The sequence below is a fragment of the Hemiscyllium ocellatum genome, chromosome 3, assembly GCF_020745735.1.
Source record: "Hemiscyllium ocellatum isolate sHemOce1 chromosome 3, sHemOce1.pat.X.cur, whole genome shotgun sequence".
In the NCBI taxonomy this organism is placed as follows: domain Eukaryota; kingdom Metazoa; phylum Chordata; class Chondrichthyes; order Orectolobiformes; family Hemiscylliidae; genus Hemiscyllium; species Hemiscyllium ocellatum.
In genome coordinates, this window is record NC_083403.1 from 63,906,496 (window position 1) to 63,928,032 (window position 21,537).

Consider the following 21,537-nt stretch of genomic DNA (forward strand, 5'->3'; position numbering starts at 1 on the left):
GGAATCCCAGTCAGATAGGCTCTGGAATAACTGCACAAAGGCTGGGAGTGTCCCCTACAATTTTTATTCACACATGGAGAGTCCTTGACACTGACCCAGCTCCCTAAATATTTTCTTGACTGTTGAGGCCGTCCCAGCTGCGTCTGGAATCCAATAAAGTTATTAAATCAGAGGATTTTCTCCAGTCTACCAAGACATAAACATAAAACAAATGCGTGGAGTTCTAACACAAATACACACAGGAAGAGGCACTCGATGGGTCTGGCGGCGTTTGTGAAGAGAGAAAAAAACAGTCAACATCTTGGATCCACGAGCTTTGAATGTTCTGAACTCGAAATGTTAACTGTTTTTCTCTGCACAAATGCCGCCAAACCTGCTGAGTTCCTCCAACACTTTCTGGTTTTGTTTTCACCAAAGCATGTTGTTCAACAGGTTTATAATCTCTTTTGTTGTAAATGAACTGCGAGGTTCTTTTTCGTTGCAGACTTTTTTTTGTGAAACCGTATCTCCAGGTCAAAACGCTTATTAGAAAGCCAGTTTATTTCTCCTTGGCGGCTGTTGATTGGTAGTGAGGTATATCGCTTATTTGAATATGTTACTGCTCATATTTAAAATTGGCAGTTCCCCAGAGCCTATTCTCGAAACGACGTTTCGTTTTTCCTCTCTCTTTCTTCACGGTAAGTAAGTTTAACTTTTGGCATGGTATGTAGTAATAATTTATCGAACTTATTTGTACAGCGTATTGGACGAAGTTGCTTGCTCTTGATCCGTTTGGCTGATTGGTGAACTAGATCGACGGAGTATATTTTTTAAACCAAATAAACTTTCATAGCATTAGAAACATAGCCACAAATGTTGAATGTTCAGTTTTAATTTTAAAGATATTAAATTTCTGGTATATTCATTCTTTGAATAGCACAAATTCCAGATTTGTGTTTAAAAATTCCAAGTTAGGAAAGGAATACCAGTTAGAAATATGGACTCGTACAAGGTCTTGACCCTCCGGAGGATACTATGAAAATTACATCCAAGTAAAAGCCAGGAATTGAGCTTTTAATAGCTGAGCTGGGAACTGCTATCCTGAAGAAAACATTTGTCGGTCATATTCTGGTAAATTCACCTACAAAAGAATAAAGAAGCCAGGTTATCATTTTGGAAGGACAGCCCCTCCGAGGTATTCTTGCTGCAGTTGTAGGATGGGCAGTTCTTGTGTTTTTTTTTGAGTTGGGGCATGTTGACAGATTGGGAATACGGAGGTGGGGTGAAGAAGGATAGTGCATCTGCCCACCTTGTGTAGGTCATACAGTTGTACAACATGGAAACAGGCCCTTCAAACCAATTCATCATGCCAGCCAGATATCCTAAATTAATCTAATCACATTTGACCCATATCCCTCCAAACCCTTCCTATTCATATACCCATCCAGATGCCTTTTAAGTATTGTAATTGTGCCAGCCTCCATCACCTCCTCTGGCAGCTCATTCCATACATACACCACCTTTGGGTCCCTTTTAAATCTTTTCATTCTCACCTGAAACCTATGCCCTCTCACCCTGGATTCCCACACCCTGGGGAAAAGACCTTGGATATCACCCTCTGTGCCCCTCCTGATTTTATAAACCTCTATAAGGTCACCCCTCAGCCTCTGACGCTCCAGAGCCTATTCAGCCTCTTTCTATAGCTCAAATCCTCCAACCTTGGCAACATCCTTGTAAATCTTTTCTGAACCTTTTCAAGTTTCACAACATCCTTCCTTTAGCAGGGAGACCAGAACTGCACAGAGTATTCCAAAAAGACCAAACCCATATCCTGAACAGTCTTAACATGGCCTCCCAACTCCTATAGTCAGTGCACTGATCAATAAAGGCAAGCATACTAAACACTACCTTCACTATCCTGTCTATCTGGGATCAGGGAAATATAAATCTTCATCCCAAGGTTTCTTTGTTTAGCAACACTCCCCAGGTCCTTCCTATTAAGTGTAGAAGTCCTGCCCTGATTTGTCTTTTCAAAATGCAGCACCTAATGTTTCTTTAAATTTAACTCCATCTGCTATTCCTTGGCCCATCTGATCAAGGTCCCTTTTTATGTTGTCCACAACACCTCCAATTTTGGTGTCATCTGCAAACTTACTAACCATACCTCCTATGTCCACATCCAAATCATTCTTCTAAGTAAAGAGTAGACCCAGCACTAATCCTTGTGGCACTGAACTGGTCACAGGCCTCCAGTCTGAAAAGCAACCCTCCACCAATACCCTCTGTCTTCTATTTTTGAGCCAGTTCTGTATCCAAATGGCTAGTTCACCCTGTATTTCATGTGATCTAGACTTGCTAACTAGTCTAACATGAGGAAATGTGTTGAATGCCTTACCAAAGTCCATAGATCATGTCCAACAATTTTCCCTCATTAATCTTTTTCATTACTACTTCAAAAAAGCTCAATGTAGTGAGGCTTGTTTTCCTACACATAAAGCCATGGTGTAATATTCTTTGCCTTTCCAAGTACATGTAATTCCTGTCCCTCATGAATCCCTCCAACAACTTGCCCACCACTGATATCAGGTCACTGGTGTATAGCTCCCTGGCATTTCCTTACCACCTTTCTTAAATAGTGGCACCACATTAGCCAACCTCCAGTCTTCCAGCACCTCACCTGTGACTATCGGTGATCTAAGTATCTCAGCAAGGGGCCCAGCAATCACTTCCTAAACTTCCCACAGAGTTAAGGTGTATCCTAGAAATAGATCCTGGGGATTTATGCACTTTTATGCATTTGTAAGACTTCCAACATCACCTCCTCCTGTAATATGGATGGTTTTCAAGATGTCACTGTTTGTTTCCCTACTTCCTTCTCCACAGTGAACACTGATGCAAAGTACTTGTTTAGTATTTTCCCCATCTCCTGCTGTTCCACACATAGGGCCCTTAAGGAACAGCAAGGCTGCCTATTCTCTACTTGTTACTCGTCTGGCCTCCGTGTTTATAGAATGCCTTTGGATTCTCCTTAACCCAATTTGCCAAAGCTATCTCATTCCTGAAGAAGGGCTTATGCCCGAAACGTCGAATCTCCTGTTCCTTGGATGCTGCCTGACCTGCTGTGCTTTTCCAGCAACACATTTTCAGCAAAGCTATCTCATATCCCTTTTATTTTTTCACCCTCCAGATTTCCCTCTTTAGTATATTCCTATTGCCTTTTATAGTCTTCTAGGGATTCACTCCATCCATGACATATAAAATTGTTTTGACCAAAACTTCAATTTCTTCAGTCATCCAACATTTCCTGCACTGCAAAGGTTTGGAAGGGTTAATACTGAGAAGTACATTAAGTACTGTTCAATGTGAAGGGAGGTGGAGTATCTCTGGACCTTGTAAATGAAGACTGAACATTGAAGTCCCTCTCTATAAGAATATCAATCCTACTAATGTAACTTGTGCCAAATCTGTCAAAATAAACCAGTTCAGAAACCTCATGACTCACCTCTGTGGCAAGTGGACATGAACCTAGATGTTTTGAACCAGAGGTAGTGATGCTGCTGTGGTTATTGTGCAAGAAACGATCCTATAGAGGAATGCAACCTAGTAATCCACCCCACTAGATGAATCCGGTCCTGTCAGGAATAATGATAGTGGCAGTAAATCTGTCAGAGATCCTAAACAATGAGCTATAGTTGAGGACATGTCCAGTGTGTTGTGGGCTAATTACTTTGAAGCATGAATTTAGTCTCAGGGCAAAAAGGGGCATAAGATAGCTTTGGCACTTACAGTTAAGGAGAGTCTAAAGGGTTTTAATAAATACATGCAGGACAAAAGGGTAACTAGGGAGAGAATCAAAGATCAACCTTGGTCAAAGATCAGCAAGGCAACCTATGTGTGGAGCCACAGGAGATGGAGAGATACTAAACAAGTACTTTGCATCAGTGTTTACTGGGTGAAGGACATGGAAGATACAGAATGTGGGGACATGGATGGTGACATCTGGAAACATCTCCACATTAGAGGAGGAAGTGCTGGATGTCTTGAAATGCATAAGTGGATAAATCCCCAGAACCTGACCAAGTGTACCGTAGAATTCTATGGGAAGCAAGGGAAGTGATTGCTGGGCCCGTTGCTGAGATATTTGTATCTTTGATAGTCACAGGTGAGGTGCCAGAAGACAGGAGGTTGGCTAATGTGGTGCCACTGTTTAAGAAAGGTGTTCTTTTTTATAAAAAAAAGCCAGGGAACAATAGACTGAGCCTGACATCAGTTATGGGCAAGATGTTGGAGGGAATCCTGAGGGACAGGATTGGGAGACTGGTTAGATCTCCTAAAATACAGGAAGAAGTAGCTGTTTGGAAACATAACTGGCTCATAGGGTGGAGGCTTGTTTCTCAGACTGGAAGACTGTGACCAGTGGAGTGCCACAAGGGTGGATGCTGAGTCCACTGCTTTTAGTAATTTTATATAAATGATTTGGATGTGAACATAGGAGGTTAGTTAGTAAGTTTGCAGATGACACCAAAATTGGAGATGTAGTGAACAGAAAAGAAGGTTACTTCAGAGTAAAATGGGATCTTGATCAGATGGGCCAATGGCTGGGGAGTGGTAGATGGAGTTTAATTTAGATAAATGTGAGGTGCTGCATTTTGGGAAAGCAAATCTTAGCAGGACTTATACACTTAATGATAAGGTTCTAGGGAGTGTTGCTGAACAAAGAGACCTTGGAGTGCAGGTTCATAGCTCCTTGAAAGTGGAGTCGCAGGTAGATAGGATAGTGAAGAAGGTATTTGGTGTGCTTTCCTTTATTGGTCAGTATTGAATATAGGAGTTGGGAGGGCATGTTGCAGCTGTACAGGACATTGGTTAGGCTACTTTTGGAATATTGTGTGTAATTCTGGTATCCTTCCTATCTGAAGTATGTTGTGACATTTGAAAGGATTCAGAAAAGATTTATAGGGATGTTGCCAGGGTTGGAGGATTTGAGCTATAGGAAGAGGCTGAATAGTCTGGGGCTGTTTTCCTTGGAGCATCAGAGGCTGAGGGGTGACCTCATAGAGGTTTATAAAATCATGAGGGACATGAATTGGCTAAATAGATAGTCTGTTCCCAGGAGTGAGGGAGTCCGGAGCTAGAGGGCATAGGTTTAGAGTGAGAGGGAAAAGATGAGGGGCAACTTTTTCCTGCAAAGGGTGGTGCATGTATGGAATGAGCTGCCAGAGGAAGTGTTGGAGGCTGGTACAGTTGCAGCATTTAAAAGGCATCTGGATGGGTATATGAATAGGTAGGGTTTAGAGGGAAATGGGCCAAGTGCTGATAAATGGGACTAGCTTAGTTTAGGATATCTGGTCAGCATGTATGAGTTGGGATTGAACGGTTTGTTTCCGTGTTGTATTTCTCTAAGTGTCTATAGTCTGACAATGGCTCTTTGGTGATGGTATCTGTGGACATGGGCAAACTAAGTATAGCAAGTTCAGAGTCTGGATTGAATGAAGATTGTGGAGAAATGCACAACTGACAGTATGACGTTGTTCATTTTCTTTTGTCTAATTCCTCTGGGACATGGATGTCACTGGCTGGATGGTGTCAGTGGTGGAGGAGTGGATCCTTGCAGATGGTGTCAATCAAGTGAGTTGCTTTTTCCTGGATGTTGAGTGTCGCTGGACCTTCATCCATCCAGGCAAGTAGGAAGCTTCTGTCCCACTAATGACTTGTGCCTTGTGGGCATTTAGGAGGTGAGATACTTGCAGCAGTATTACTAGCCTCTGATCTGCCCTTTGTAGCTACTGTTTATTGGGATAATGCAATGGCTTTAAGAGGTGCATTTTGTCTTCTTTTTGGGATGAAGAATGGTTTTGAGCAGACTGCTTGACGTCTCTCTCAGCCAGTAAAATAGCCAGCTTGTGACACCTTGGGATCTTTTTCAAAAGGTGGAAGAATAGAAGCCGTCTGAATGGGTGGGGTCAAGCTCTCTCACAACCTGAATGTTTGTTTAGTGTCAGCTTTCTGCAGTTACAGCGGACTTGAAGCTGGATGCGGAAGCTCCTATCCTCTCTCTTAGAGCTAAAAGCTGAGGTTCTCTTCCTCCTGCTAGAATTGCATGTGAGACTATCTATTTTACTGGATTTTCCAATGGTGTTAGTGATGATACTATACTGAAGTTATTTTTAGTAGTAGTTTAAATATATCAGTTACTTAGCTGTGGGTTATGCATGCTTTATTTAATTAAAGTTAATTGCATTTCTGGAATGAGTCAATAACTATAGATGCATTGTATATTTGACATTTAAGTCAAATTTCAATTCTACTCATAATATGGCCTTAAGCTTGTCTCATTATGTTGGAATGTGACTTTTCGAACAAGTATACTTTCGTTCTTTCAGAGGTAAAGTACTTCAATTGAGTTATAATGGGACCTGCTCTCTCGGGTACTTTAGCGAAGTTCTGTTTTTGCTTTGTTGGAGAGAATGTTGCAAGACTCGACCTGTTTTGTGATTTTCAAATAGTGAAAATATGAGAAGATTAAGAAATCCCAATATCCTCATTTGATTTAATGTACTTGGGAATGAACTGAACATATTTCTATGGGCTGAACATGAGTAAATCTGTCAATTGAAAGTATTTATAGTAATAAGCAGCAAAATAGAATTTTACTTGCCAACTCAGGTGAACTTGAACTATAGAAGGTAAAACATTTTGTCTCCAGTTTTGCACTGTCAATCCCCAGAGAAAGACTTACTTTCAATAATATTTTAGAATAGGAAATATGTTGTGAAACTTGCAAAGGTTCCACAAAGATTTACAAGACTGTTGCCATGCTTGGAGGATTTGAGCTAGAAAAGAGGCTGAGTGGTTGGGGCTGATTCCTGGAGTGTCAGAGGCTGAGAGGTTACATTTAGAGGTTTATAAAATCATGAGGGGCATGGATAGGATAAATAACCAAGGTCTTTTTTGCAGGGTAGTTGAGCCCAAAACTGGCGGGCATAAGTTTAAGGTGAGAGGGAAACTATGTAAAACAGACCTGACAACTTTTTAATGCAGAGGGTGGTGCATGTATGGCAAAAGCTGTCCGAGGGAGTGGTGGAAGGGTTTAGATTGTTTACAGTGTGAAAACAGGCCCTTCGGCCCAAAAAGTCCACATCGACCCTCCGAAGAGCAACCCACCCAGACCCATTCCCCTACATTGACCCCTTCACCTAACACTATGGGCAATTTAGCATGGCCAATTCACCTAACCTGCACTTTTTTGGATTGTGGGAAGAAACCGGAGCACCTGGAGGAAACCCACGCAGACACTGAGAATGTGCAAACTCCACACAGTTGCCTGAGGTGGGAACTGAACCTGGGTCTCTGGTGCTGTGAGGCAGCAGTGGTAACCACTGTCACCGTGCCACCTGTGGGATATGGGCCAAATGCTGGCAAGTGGGACCAGATCAGTTTAAGATATCTGGTCGGCACAAACTAGTTGAATTGAAAAGTCTGTTTTTTAGCTGTAAGACTGGCTGTATTCCAATAGAGTCACAGTCAAGCCAAACATTTTCTTTTGTTTTTATCTCACCTGTAGTGTAAAAATAGTGTTTTGCTTAAAGTCAGTGTTTGACCAGTCTAATTGTATCAGGAACAGCACGCCGTACGCATCTTTCTAATAAGAAAATGTAGCGTCATTGCAATCTTAATATATTTTGGGGGGGTTTGGTCTGGTCCATAATATTTATGACATGAATCCAATTGAGTTTCTGGTCAGTGGTAACCCCCAGGACTTTGAGTTGGGAATTAAGTGATGTTAACACCATTGAATGTTAAAGGGCAGTCATTAGTGAAATAATTCCAGAGACCAGTATCCTGTCACCACGTCACCCTTTATTTACATGGAGAGTCTTTGACACTGACCAAGATCCCTCAGAGCTAGATCTGAATGAACCAGCTGTCCAACACTCCTTTCTTATCTGCCAGCCAGGGCTCCTCAGTCCGGTTCAGTCAGGGAATTCTGTGGTGCACTTAGCTGACCTTGTTACAGTTACTACAGTTAGTTTGTCTCTTATTGGTAATAGGCAAGTAATGTTCACACCAAGCTATGATATTTGTCAGCCCAAGCCTGCATATTGTCAAGATTTTGTTGCATTTAAGCGTAGACTGCTTCAAGATCTGAAGCCATGAATGGTGCTGAATGTTTGTACAATCATTGCACATCCTCACTTTCAACCTCCTTTGTGATGTAGGGAAGATCATTAATCAAGCATCTGAAGATGGTTGGGCCTAGGACATCTTAAGATGTTAGGTCTTAGGGTGTCATAGCTCAAATGTATGCAGGAGGGCAGATGGAGGGAGAATACTGGAATTGGGTGAAATGGTTGAATATGATTTCTTCTCACAATTACCCCTAAATATCATTTCCATGTAAGTGAGTTGCAGCAATTGCTCTCTAATTCATCACTTTTCAGATTCTAAGAACCAAAATACCTTCCAAGTGAAATAACAATTGGTATACTCCTACAATTCAATGTCACTCATTGGTGCAATCTCCTGGAGAACGGAGCTTCTAGGGGAAAAAAAAATCATTCTCCAATCCCTTCCTCTGCCCCCATGCAGTCTTCCAGTAAATCTCAATATGACTTTCAAAAACAGGCCTCACCTTTTTTTGATTTGATACTTTACAGTCTGCATTTGACCCTTGCCTCAGCAGCAATTAGTGCTGAGCAATACAACCCTTTCCATTGCACAATTTCAGGCCATAATTCCATACAATTTTGTTTCATTTTCTCAATGTCAGGGGTTTTGTCCTTTTTGCATTTTCTGGCCTTTAGCCAGCAATTGCTTGTGCTGCGTTCACCTGTCTGTTGTAGTTTTACTCTTCTCTACTACCACTCCTTTTGACTCTCCCAAATAATTCTCTTTCCTCATTTAATCTCTGATGTCTCCACTCTTAGTGCAAAGTCTTGTTTGTTTCTTTTTCCCCATCAACTCCAGTTCACCTACTTGACTGGGTTACATTTTCAACTTCTCCCATTCCTGGATGAAAGGTCATTGACCTAAAATGGTAACTTTGATTACCTCAGCAAATACTGATATTCTTATCTTGTTCTTGATCAAGATTATTAACTGTGCTAAGTGGTGTGAATGTACAATAATACATTGTAAAAACCAAAGGTAACCCCAACAAATCTGGGCAAGATACCAGGATAAGCAATACTGGGTTGCCAAAATAGTAGCACTTTTAATAAACTACTGTTGCCTTGTTAACTGTTTTGATGGATGCTATTTTTGTTTAGTTTGCCTGAAAAAGTTAATTAAATTTAATCTCTATACTGTTCAGAATATACTGACCATTGGTGAAATCTGCTAAATGTGTAATCTTATTCTGTTAAATATAAAAGCTGAAGTGGAATATTTCACCAGGACTATGACTTGTGAAACAATGTGACTATAATCCATATTTGTTCTCTTCTTCCCAAGATGAAGATTCTGGAGGAGGTTTCTAACTGCTTTCATTGAAAAAATATGGTTTGCTCTGAACAGACTTTAAAGTTAACCTTTGAAATCTCTATTGCTGTTTTAAACATAATCCCTCAATCTAAATGTTAAAAGATTTAATCTGAGTATACATTGTAAAAGTTTACAATTTAACCATAACAACAATATAGGTTTTTAGAACATTACTAGATCAAGTTCCTTACGTCAATCATCATTCTTGGAAAATTGTTCCCACCAATTTCTAAACTTGAATTAATTTTAAAAAAAACCTAAGTTGCACCTTTTTTGTTCATGGGATGTGGGCAACATTAGTTGGACATACACTTATTTCCCAGCCCTAGTTGCCCTGGTGAAAGTGAGGAGGTGCCTTCTCAAATTGCTGAACTGTTTGACACAACGCAGTGCTGCTGAGAAGGAAGTTCTGGAATTGGGATCAAGCAAAAGTGACAATGATATATTTCCAAGTCTTAATAACATGACTTTGAGAACTTATGGTGGTACTCCAAACATACAGTGCCTAGTCCTTTGAGTTAGTAGTTCTTTCCAAATCAATAAGCTCTATCTAGCCTTGTAGATACCTGCAGCAAGCCAACTAGATGGTATATGCTGCTGACATTAAATTGGGGGTGGCTCGGGTGGTCAATCAAGTTTGCTGGATTATGCTGAGCTTTCTTGAGTTGCTGGCATATACTCCAAGTAGGGAACGCATCCCTTCACACTCTCCAACTTGAAGTTGGTGGGCAGATACTGGGAGATAGTTGGGGATTCCTAGACTATGACCTGCTTTTATATTCATAATGGGCAAAATCTTTCAGGGACCTGAAAGATGTAGGTTATGGCAAGAAATGTGGCAGAAACCCACAAGAATTGAAGTGTACCCTATCCCACCTTCCTGCATCTTTTTAAGCAGGTTCCACGTGTTGAGGTGAGATTCTTGCTTGGGAGGGTCAGGTTGCTTGCTAATAGGGATTATTGCTGGTTATGAACCTTGGTTACTGCTCCTCTCGCCTCATGGATATGCTGCCTTCTGTACTACTGCCATCACCCAGAAACTGGATTTTGGGAATTCTTGTCTTAGAAATCATGGGTACTTGGTGACTGCACTCAGCATTTAACAGTGAAGAACCTCTGTGGCTAAATATCTTGGACCAGCACCCATTGTCACCAATCACATACACCTTGCCCATCTGATATTTGGCAGTCCTTTATTGTCCTTATGGCATCTCACTGAACCATTTAGCAGATATACAGAGCTGCATTGCAGGGTGCATCAGCAACAAATGTTCAAAAGCTGTTGTGAGAACACTGACCATACAGGCCGGCACTCTGTTCATGGATTGGAACAGATTGCCCTCAATCACTTAGCACTTGCCTGCATGCTCAGTATCCTTACAAATTGGTAAGCATAAGGCTCTGTACTTCTAGATTGATGTGGTCTTTTTGTGCAGACACAGACAAGATCTTTGTCCATAGGAATCTGTCAAGTGCTGCGAGAACATCTTTTATGAAACAGCGAAATGTCAATCCAACACAGCATGAGCTAGCTGCCTAGGCAGCAGACACACTGCATATTCATGCATCCAAAGCTGCATATTGGGTGGTGGCTAGTCCTTAGTCCTGTCAGTGGACGGGGGTTGGGATTTCTGTCAGGGGTGACAGTACCTCAGTCACAGACACACAGTCCAGGGGCTTGTCCGTTGTCAGCCATCAACTTTGGCCAGTCACTGTCAGGGGATATGACCAGCTATAGTCCAGGAAATAGCCAATGGCCAGCCATGTAGGACCTTCTCAAGCAGGATCTGCAAGGACAGCCGTCCAGTTAACCTTTCCTGGTGCATCTGTCGTAGTCAGAGGCCTAGGCTGAACACAATGCTAGGGCTGAAAACATGGCTGGAGACTTGTACATCAATTGTTCAGGATGACCCGAGAGCTGGTTGCTACAGGGTTAAAGGAGATATCACTGCCAAAAAGGATTGGGGAAGTCCAAACTAGAGGGTGGTAAGTAGAGGCATATTAAGGAGGGGACAAATATATTGAGAGAAATCGCATTAGGCCACGTGGTAGGCCCCAGGTGAGGGGTAGGTGACTACTATGATGGTCCTGTAAGGCAAGTGTAAAGGACTACATGTGCATCACATAGGTATAATGTTGGGGTTCAGGAGACAGTGATTTGAGAATTTGCAATTGCAGTTAACTAACATAGGAAGTTGATTTGTAAGTAATGTTCTTTTAGTTCAATGAATTTGTTTAAAAAGCAGCCCTTTTTTGAAATGGTACCTTAGACTTTTTTTAAACAGTACACAACTGTGACAACTGGGGATAGTTCACTATGCCCAGAGGCCAAACAGGCTGGTGGTGTGGAATATCTTGATTTGGATAAAGCGGTGGGGTAGCATCCTGGTGTCCAACCTAGGTATTGGGAACTCTTCCCTGGGTCATCCTCCTCTTCTGCTTCATTTACTACATATCAGCTGAGAATATCAGCCTGCTAAGAACTCCTCCTTACCCCTGAGCACTTGTTGTTAAATCTTGTTTTCAGGCTGAATTACTTTGTGTCCAGTCAATTGTCTGGATCCTTTTAGCCAATGATCATCATGTGTACTTGTCCCCTGACTAATGTCCCCTTGCCCACCTCCATTTTGAAGGTCAGTTTTCATTCTTTCTAAGAACAAAACCTTCTTATTTTTGAAAACACTTGCTGTTACCAGGGTACATTTGGCACCAGATAAATTGTTGACACTAGTTTAATAAGCATTATGACCTCTAATTTTTAAATCTTCCATCTGTTTTCATATGCTAGAATTCTGGAAAGCCAATTACTGCTGTAATAACTGTTAAACGAAATCTCATCCTAAGCAGTTAATGCTAATAAAGTTCTGTTTTTAAGGGACTCTGACTGTCAACAGTAGGCAGGACAGTTGGAGGCAGAGTTCAATGTTGTAGGGAGATGGGTAAGGAGGTAAAATGGGACAAGGAGGTTCTGGGATCTACCTGGTGACAAGGCAGAGCCTAGTGCTGATGGTGTCTGAACTGAGCTACATTCCTTGCCACTGCTTGGTGTCCTCCAGATGCCATATGGCTTCTGTATAATGGCTGTGACAATATCCTGGGTGGATGAAGTCAATGTCATTTGGGACAAAAGCTCAAGATGCTTGATGCCAGGACCATATATGGGGAAAATACATAGAGCAGGTAACTGCAAACTGCAGCTACATTCCATTTTAAGTTTCATCTTTCATCCATTTGTAATACATGCAGAGTAAACATGTTTAGAGTTTAAATGCTGGTCAAGCAGACTTTTTTCCATACTATTAATTCTTAAAATTGAACATTGAGTAGTCAACGTTGAATAAGTTAGCTGCATATAGAGGGCTGCGCTAGCCAAAAATGACCCATAATTTTTGACAATTCCAAGGGTTCTGTGGGAGTCTGAAATGATTGACTTATCATCTGCCATGTATATAACAGTGAACTATTAAATGCAATAAAAAATTGAGCATGAGATTTGGATCAAAAAGGGTCCAGAGTATAGCAGACACTGCTTTATGTAATTTAGCAGTCACTCAGTCAGTGGTGCTGAGGCTGAAACTGATTTGATTAAATGATGGAGACATGACCCTCATTATGCTACAGCATATCGATTTTGATTTAAAGTGTGCAACTCTCATCTGCAGGATTTACCACCATTGACCACTCACAGCTAAATCTATTTTGCTCCATGTTTCCAACATTGATGATTTCCATCAGGCCCCTGTGCCTTGCCACTGCAGGAATGTTGGTTACAGCAGGCTGACTTTCTGAGAAGGTAAAGGCAGATACGAGGGACAAGGAGCCCCCAGTCTCCTAGGAATGAATGAGGTGCAATATCAATGCAGGCTCTGTCTAATGCAGCTATACCAGAGCAGTACCTGAGACCTGCAGGAGTGGAAATCCATGCTGTTTCATTGCTGGGATCATTGCAGCTGCTTTGTCTATGCTGTTGGCTTCTTATAGGGCATGACTTGTACGGAATGTCTCAGTCGTGAACCAACAAATAGTTATTGGGCATGATGTCAGCATTTGATTTACATTGTAGGTAAACCACCTCATCTATTTTGTCTTGTTTGTTTTTCAGCTAATCTTTGTAAATGTCTGATTGCTTGCCTGTATGAGAATTTCCCTAGTCAGTCCCTAGCTAACTTAGCTACATCCTAATAAAGGTATCTAAGAACAGGTAAACAGTGACAATGTGAGAGAATGGGGTTGCATGTGTGAGGCAGTATCAGATGTCTGTGGGGCTTGGCTACTGTGCCATTGCATTGCTGGTGAGATGATGTCAGACTGCCATGCTTGTCCTGGTACTCCATGGTCTTTTAAAGATGGCATGGGCACCAGAGATATTGGTCTTTTGGCAAACCTTCAGTGACTTTTGAGTTATGGGAACAAGGTGTGGTAAGATGGACCTTGAATCAGGTGAAAGGAGCACCATTGGGGCAGGGTAGCTAGCTAATGAGTGAATTTGGTCAGATGCCACAAAAGATCTTGATAAGCTTTGCATCAGAAAAGCTCCAGAAAATCAAAGCTGACACTTAGTCAAAAACACAATGAGTTCAGTATGTATGACAGGTCCAGTTCTGTTTGCCAAGCTGGGAATTTGTGTTGCAGACATTTTGTCCCCTGTCTAGGTGACACCCTCAATGCTTGGGCGCCTCCTGTGAAGCGCTTCTGTGATCTTTCCTCTGGCATTTGTAGTGGTTTGAATCTGCCACTTTCGGTTGTCAGTTCTAGCTGTCTGCTGCAGTGGCCGGTACATTGGGTCCAGGTCGATATGCTTATTAATTGAATCTGTGGATGAGTGCCATGCCTCTAGGAATTCCCTGGCTGTTCTGTTTGGCTTGTCCTATAATGTTGTCCCAGTTGAACTCATGTTGCTTGTCATCTGCGTGTGGCTACTAAGGATAGCTGGTCGTGTCGTTTCGTGGATAGTTGGTGTTCATGGATGCAGATCGTTAGCTGTCTTCCTGTTTGTCCTACGTTGTGTTTTGTGCAGTCCTTGCATGGGATTTTGTACACTACATTGGTTTTGCTCATACTGGGTATCAGGTCCTTCGTTCTGGTGAGTTGTTGTCTGAGAGTGGCTGTTGGTGTGTGCTGTTATGAGTCCTAGTGGTCGCAGTAGTCTGGCTGTCAGTTCGGAAATACAAAATCCCATACAAGGACTGCACAAAACACTACATAGGACAAACAGGAAGACAGCTAACGATCCGCATCCATGAACACCAACTAGCCATGAAATGACACGACTAGCTATCCTTAGTAGCCATACACGCAGATGACGAGCAACATGAGTTCAACTGGGACAACACTACAATTATAGGACAAGCCAAACCGAACAGCCAGGGAATTCCTAGAGGCATGGCACTCATCCACAGATTCAATCAATAAGCACATCGACCTGGACCCAATATACAACCACTGCAGCGGACAGCTGGAACTGACAACCGGAAGCGGCAGGTACAAATCACTATAAATGGCGGAGGAAAGATCACAGAAGCGCTTCACAGGAGGCACCCAAGCACTGAGGATGTCACCTAGACGGGACGAAACATCTGCAACACAAATTCCCAGCTTGGCAAACAGAATCACAACGAGCACCCGAACCACAAATCTTCTCTCAAACTTTGAACCTTAGTGCAAGACAATAGCTCAACTCTCCTCTCCCCGCCTCCATCCTTATTGTCTAAAAGACAGAACAATTCACCTCTAAATGCACAAACACTTTTAGCTACCCTTATTCCTGTGAGAATTCAAATGAAACAAAGTCTTTCCCTTAACCTACAAAATAGAAGCACAATCCTAGGCTAAACGATTGGAAGATATTTTATCCTGAACCTTCTCCACACTGGAGAGGAACTAAAGGTTATTGATGACCAGGAGAAATTGGAAATGTAACAGGATTTGAATAGGTGGGATAGAAACATTTGGGAAAGCAGAATGATGTCCAACTATGAAAGCAAAAACAAAGCAGGAGAAAAGGTCAGATTGCTATATTCAAAAAAGGTAGTGATTACAGTTGAATTTTACCACTCCTGCCTTGTGGCTATATTTTTATTTGAATAATGCTCCTGTGACATTTGTTGCAAAATTAGAAAAAAAAACTAACTTTGATTTTTGTTTGTCTTTTAATTCTAGGATTCTGAACACTAACAATGTCTGATAATCATGAACTTTTTGAATACAAAGGCTGCAACTTTATCTCCAATATTCACACCATAGAGTATTTGGACGAACTGATTAATACTGAAATAAGAGATGGTGATGTAATTGCAATGACATATCCAAAATCAGGTAAGGAAATTGTGCAATTTCCCTGGTACTTCCTCCTTGCCACCCGTATTTCTCAACTCTGTGGATTTTGCTCCAATACAGGTGTTTCTGATAGCTCATACAAGCCAGTAGTCATCTGGGGACATAAGAATGAAGAGAGGAATTTGAGAGCTGAGGCTAGTTCTGCTTGTTCCATTTTTTTATATGTTAACTTTTTCACCCAAGAGTCAGGATATCCTGGTACATGAATCACAAAAGTTAGTACACACGTACAACAAGCAAATTGCAAGGAGTGGAATGTAAAAGTTGACTTTTTAAAATAAAAATATATTACAGCTGTCCAAGGCTTTTCTCTGGAACCCATCTGGAGTGCTATATAATTATGGAGGTTATTTGGTGGGGGGGAGAAAAAATGCTTATAATAGAATCCGTTCAGAGAAGGTTTACTAGACTCTGTCATAAAATGAAAGGCTTCATCTATCTTAAATTAAAATAATACTTTTTCTTTCAAAAATTATACTTTCCAAAAATAACTCATTAGAGCTTGCAACAAAAAGGCATTTTAGAATGTAGAAAAATGAGGTGGTCCAATTGAAACCTAGATCCTCAGGGAACTTTAATGTTTGATAACAGGAGGTTATTTCCTCTTGTGGGTCTGTCTATAACTAAACAACGCAGTTTAAGAATAATAGGTTTACCTTAAGACCAATGAGAAATTAAGGGAGTTTTGTTTGGAAATTGATTAGATTACCTACAGTTTGGAAACAGGCCCTCCGGCCCAACAAGTCTACACAGACCCTCTGAAGAATAACCCACCCAGACCCACTTCCCTCGATGATACACCTAACACTATGGGCAATTTAGAATGGCTAATTCACCTGGCCTGTACATCTTTGGACTGTGGGAGGAAACTGGAGCATCTAGAGGAAATCCATGCGGGCACAGGGAGAAAGCTGCCCAAGGCTGGAATCTAACTTGGGTCCCTGGCACTGAGGTAGCAGTGCTAACCACAACCACCGTGCCACCCTCTTGTCACAAAGATATGGGACTCATTTGAATTTAAGACTTGTTAGTTCTGTTTCATAGACAAGACAAACAATCATGGGATAGGGTTGGAAACCAGGAAGTTGGAGTTCTGACCGCAACCATATCTTAGGCAAAAATCAGAACTGCAGATGTTGGAGATTAGAGTTAAGCTTAGTGGTGCTGGAAAAGCACAGCAGGTCAGGCAGCATCTGAGGAGCAGGAAAATCAACACTTCCAGCAGAAGCCCTTCATTATGAATGAGGCTGGAAGCCTCTGGGTGGAGAGAAGGTAGTTGTGTAATAGGTGGATGGAGCTGGGGTAATAGGTCTGAGGGGAAGATGGAGTGGATAGGTGGAAAGGAAGATTGACAGGTCATGAGGAGTGCTGAGCTGAAAGGTTGTAACTGGGGAAGGGGGAATGAGGAAACTGATGAAGTCCACATTGATGCCATGGGGTTGAAGGGTCTCAAGGCAGAAGATGAGGCGTTTTTCCTCTAAGCATTGGGTGGTGAGGGAGTGGCGGTGGAGGAGGCCCAGGACCTGCATGTCCTCAGCAGACTGGGAGTGGGAGTTGATGTTCAGTCACGGTGTGGTGGGGTTTATTGGTGCAGGTGTCCTGGAGATATTCCCTGAAGCGCTCCACAAGAAGACATCAGTCTCCCAGTGTAAAGGAGACCTCATCGGGAGCAATGGATGCAATAAATGACATTTTGTGGAAGTGCATGTGAAACTTTGATGGATGTGGAAGGCTCCTTTGGGGCCTTGGATGGAGGTGAGGGAGGAGGTGTGGGCTCAGGTTTTGCAATTCCTGCGGTGACAAGGGAAGGTGCCAGGAGGGGAGGGTGGGTTGTTGGGGGGTGTGGTCCTGACCAGGTAGTCAGAGGGGGCAGTCTTTGTGGAAAGCGGATTGGGGTGGGGAGGGAAATATATCCCAGGTGCTGAAAATGTCAGCAGATGATGCGGTTTATGCAGAGGCTGGTGTGGAAGGTGAGGACCAGGGGTTCTGTCCTTGTTGCGGTTGGAGGGGTGAGGCCTGAGGGCGGAGATGTGGGATGTGGATGAAATGCATTGGAGGGCATCTTCAACCACGTGAAAGGAGAAATTAGTTTTTAAAGAAGGAGGCCATCCTGTGGTGGAACTGGTTCTCCTGGGATCAGATATGTTGGAAGCAGAGGAATTGGGAATATGGGATGGCATTTTTGCAGGAGGTAGGATGGGAGGAGATGTAAACCAGGTAGTTATGGGAATCGGTGGGTTTGGAAAAGGATCATCAGCAACCAGATTGTCAGGTGTTTTGAAGGCTTCAGTAATATGTTTGAGAGCTCCAATTCTAAAGTATAGGACAGATTATAGTTTAGATTTCAATTCTATGAAGATTTTATTGAGAACTCCATTGCATGCTTTTTACATGATTTTAAAGCCAGCATTTCCAAGAAATTGTGATTTTAGCAAAATGAAAAGCAAGACCCTTTGAGATATTTGTTGACATACTTTACTGACTTGAGTTTTATGACCCAGAGAGCCATCCAAAGTGGATTCATTAAGGCCGAAACCAACTCAAAGACTTCTTTAACAGCAGAAGTGGTGTTTGACTGAGTATAAGCAGTTGAAGCTGACTTGAGTTGCATGGTGGAAGCCCCAAGCTGAAAGATGTAGAGGTTAATGTGTTTTGTGGTTTTCTGTTAGGTTACCTAACATAAATCTCAGATTTGGGTTCCTATTGAAACCAATGTATTGAAGACTATTTTATATGGCTACAACATCGCAAACTTAAACACCTCTGTTCTATGCTTCCTAATGTTAAGGCACATTATCAACACATGTCTTCTGATGACCTTACACTGTCTCTCCCATGGGAGAGACAAAATGTGAGACAAGTATCTTGTTAAAACTGAAATGTCACCTATCGTCAAGTCTGAATCTAAGCTGGCGAGGTAGTAAAGGGAAGGTATCCTACAAGGTATTGAATACATGAGCTGAAGAAGCCAAGTCCAGTAGGAAGTGAGCAGAGATATCAGCTTGTTTTAAAGGTTTTGAGAAGAGACTTTCTATAAAGCAAATAACAACATCAGGTAAATGAATAGAATTTTTCTGAAATAGAAACCTGATACAGCTATGCCAGCATGATGGAAACGTTAGCATAATGACCTTTTTAGAGCTTTGAGTGTCTGAAAGCAGGTTGTGGGTTACTTTGATATTTGTAATGAGACTTTTATTTCTTTCAAATAGTCTGCATGAATTGATTTCTAATCAAACATCAGGTCACATTTGCATTTTGTGAAATGGTGATCCATATATGCTTGAAAAATGTGTTGCTGGAAAAGTGCAGCAGGTCAGGCAGCATCCAAGGAGCAGGAGAATCGACATTTTGGGCATAAGCCCTTCAGGAATGAGGAGCTACAGCAATTCTGGATATCGAGCATGTCACCTTCCTGTTAGGAAGGAGCCCTGCATTGTAGCCGGAGTGTCCAGGGGAGCAGCAAAAGAGTAGTGGCCAGGGAAAATGCCATCAGCAAGGGCAAGCTCTGCTTCATCAGCCACCAATGACTCTCAGGCTGGATCACACTTTGTCAAGAGCCATCTTAGAAACTGGCTCTATTGCTTTTTGTTGCTTCAGGTTTTACATTGCACATATACAGTCAGATTCACACTCTTGCTACCCAAAGGTAGCATCATAGCAATCAGTCTTTATTTTTATCTGTACTATTTTTAGTTTCTTAATATCTTGATAATGTAAAATCCAAGTTATACATTTTACTTTAACTTATAGTTAATGTATGTACTGAAGCAAAATAATTCAACCACAACACACAATCGCAGTGAATTTGTTAGTGCTTTAATAGGTAAACTTCTTCAGCAGAACTGCAGGCATGAAATCCTGAAGCAGTAAATGTCTGTTGCAGCCTCTGCTAGAGTGAGTTAATGACATTCATTGACAAAATAGAAGGGGAGTTACCCTGGAGAAAATGAATTGAAATATGATTGTATGTGAGAAGCAAAGGCAAGGAGCAAGTATGGCAGTTATTCATCAGAGTAAAAGGAACCAAAGAAAGATGAAGTGATCCAATAAATATTATACATTCCAGCAGCAACAATGTACTTACATTCCCTATTCCTTGAACGTTTCTAGCTTTATAGGTAGAATCCCAACAATGAGGTTGAAGTTAGCCCTTGGGGCATAAGGAGGATGTGGAGGGATTAAGGGCTAATTACAGTTGTAGCTATAGGGATTTAATGATTGAGCAAGAACATTCTCTTGTCACAATTTAAATTCAGAGGTGTACCTCCTTCCTATTATGAATGAGAAGCATGAAAGGTGAGGGAAGATGGAGTTGTAATCTGTCAAGATGATTGACTCGGGGAAAAAAAAGAAGATCCTGGCAGAAGGACACATCAGAAGTTTTTTTTATAGTTAAAATCCAAATTGATCAGGAATGTGAATGCCTGGCTGAAAGAATGGTGTGAAAACGGTTACTACTTCATGGGATACTTGCAGAAAGACTGGCACAGGAGGAAATAGAGCCATAGATCAACTTTACCTGTTTGGAGTTGGACAGCTGTGTCCTCGTGAAAGGGATAAATGAGGCTCTTCTAATGAACTAGGTGGAGGATCTGATGAATATGTAAGATTGGAGCTTCCCTGATCCTCTTAGCGATGGGCAAGATAAGGGAGGACAAGGATATGAGCATGTTTTCCTTCAAAGGCATTGAGATAAAATGGAGGATAGAGATCAATTGATTTTATTTATGCATCAGATTAGGTATTTTGCACAACTAAGTAGACATTAAATATGGCCCAGGGTCTGCCAAATGACTCACATGGAGTATTTCTGGCCCACTATCATGTGCCACAAACCTCAGACCCAAATCTTAGAAGCTAAAAGAAATGGGAGGTGAAAGTAAAAGTCAAACCAAGGTAAGGAGTGAAGTTGATATTAAATCAGAAGTATAAAGTGATTGTTGATAGCAGAACAACTACTAAAAATAAACTAAACTTATTCATGTCATCTAAATTAAACTTGGTAGCTAGTAGTGAGGAGCTAGATTGTAGGAATAACTGAAACCCTCGGTCTTTCTTGAGATGTCGACACCTCTGACAATATTGTTGTCCATTCCACTGTGCGGCTTCAGAATGAACCACATGAAGGCCAGACCAGCTGGGTCCCTACCTTAAAGAACATAAGTTAACCACATGGGTTTTTATGGCAATTTATTTCATGGTCAACATTACTGCAAGATGAGCTTTTAAATTCCTTTTTTTATTTACACTGAGTTACAGAACCTCTTACTGGTACATCAGTCATGGCCACTTGCATAACTGGTCTAGTGTCATTACTACTATGCTACCATGGATGCAGGAGAGCTGCACTGGCTACTAAACATTGCCTTTTATGCTATAATTAGGTTATAGTCTAGCATCTATTAGTTATATAACTTTATTTTTACTTTGTCATTAGCTTTTTATTTGATACCATTATTTGTCCAGTTTTTAAAGTCCAGTGTTGATTTAAAATAAATTAAAATCACTTGAATAAGTAGGGATACAATGCAGACCTACAGATCATGGAGAAAAGAAATGTAAATTATCCAGGGCCCAGGCTTCATTACATTATGCCTCCAGCCACCTGGGGGAGATAGAGAGCACAGCTACCCCCTATTGGTATTGTACACATCTATTTTGTGGTTACATTGAAGCTCTGTTTTAACCTTCCACACCATCGCCAACATAAAGGTGGACACTATCTAATGACAGTAT

At 41.6% G+C, this 21,537-nt stretch overlaps 1 protein-coding gene across 3 annotated transcripts in view; it reads left to right on the top strand.

Annotated features, from left to right (window-relative positions):
• Positions 1-253: 253 nt before the first annotated feature.
• The window catches only part of LOC132832501 (amine sulfotransferase-like), a 43,466-nt gene continuing 22,182 nt past the window's right edge, over positions 254-21,537 (top strand). The window contains exons 1-2 of one of the 3 annotated variants that reach the window (XM_060850579.1): positions 254-677; positions 15,622-15,777. In XM_060850579.1, the coding sequence (XP_060706562.1) occupies positions 15,639-15,777 (139 nt within the window). In that variant the 5' untranslated portion in view covers positions 254-677; positions 15,622-15,638. Of the gene's footprint in view, positions 678-5,996; positions 6,082-15,621; positions 15,778-21,537 lie in introns of those variants that run through there. The other 2 variants (XM_060850559.1, XM_060850570.1) reach the window with 2 other exon arrangements.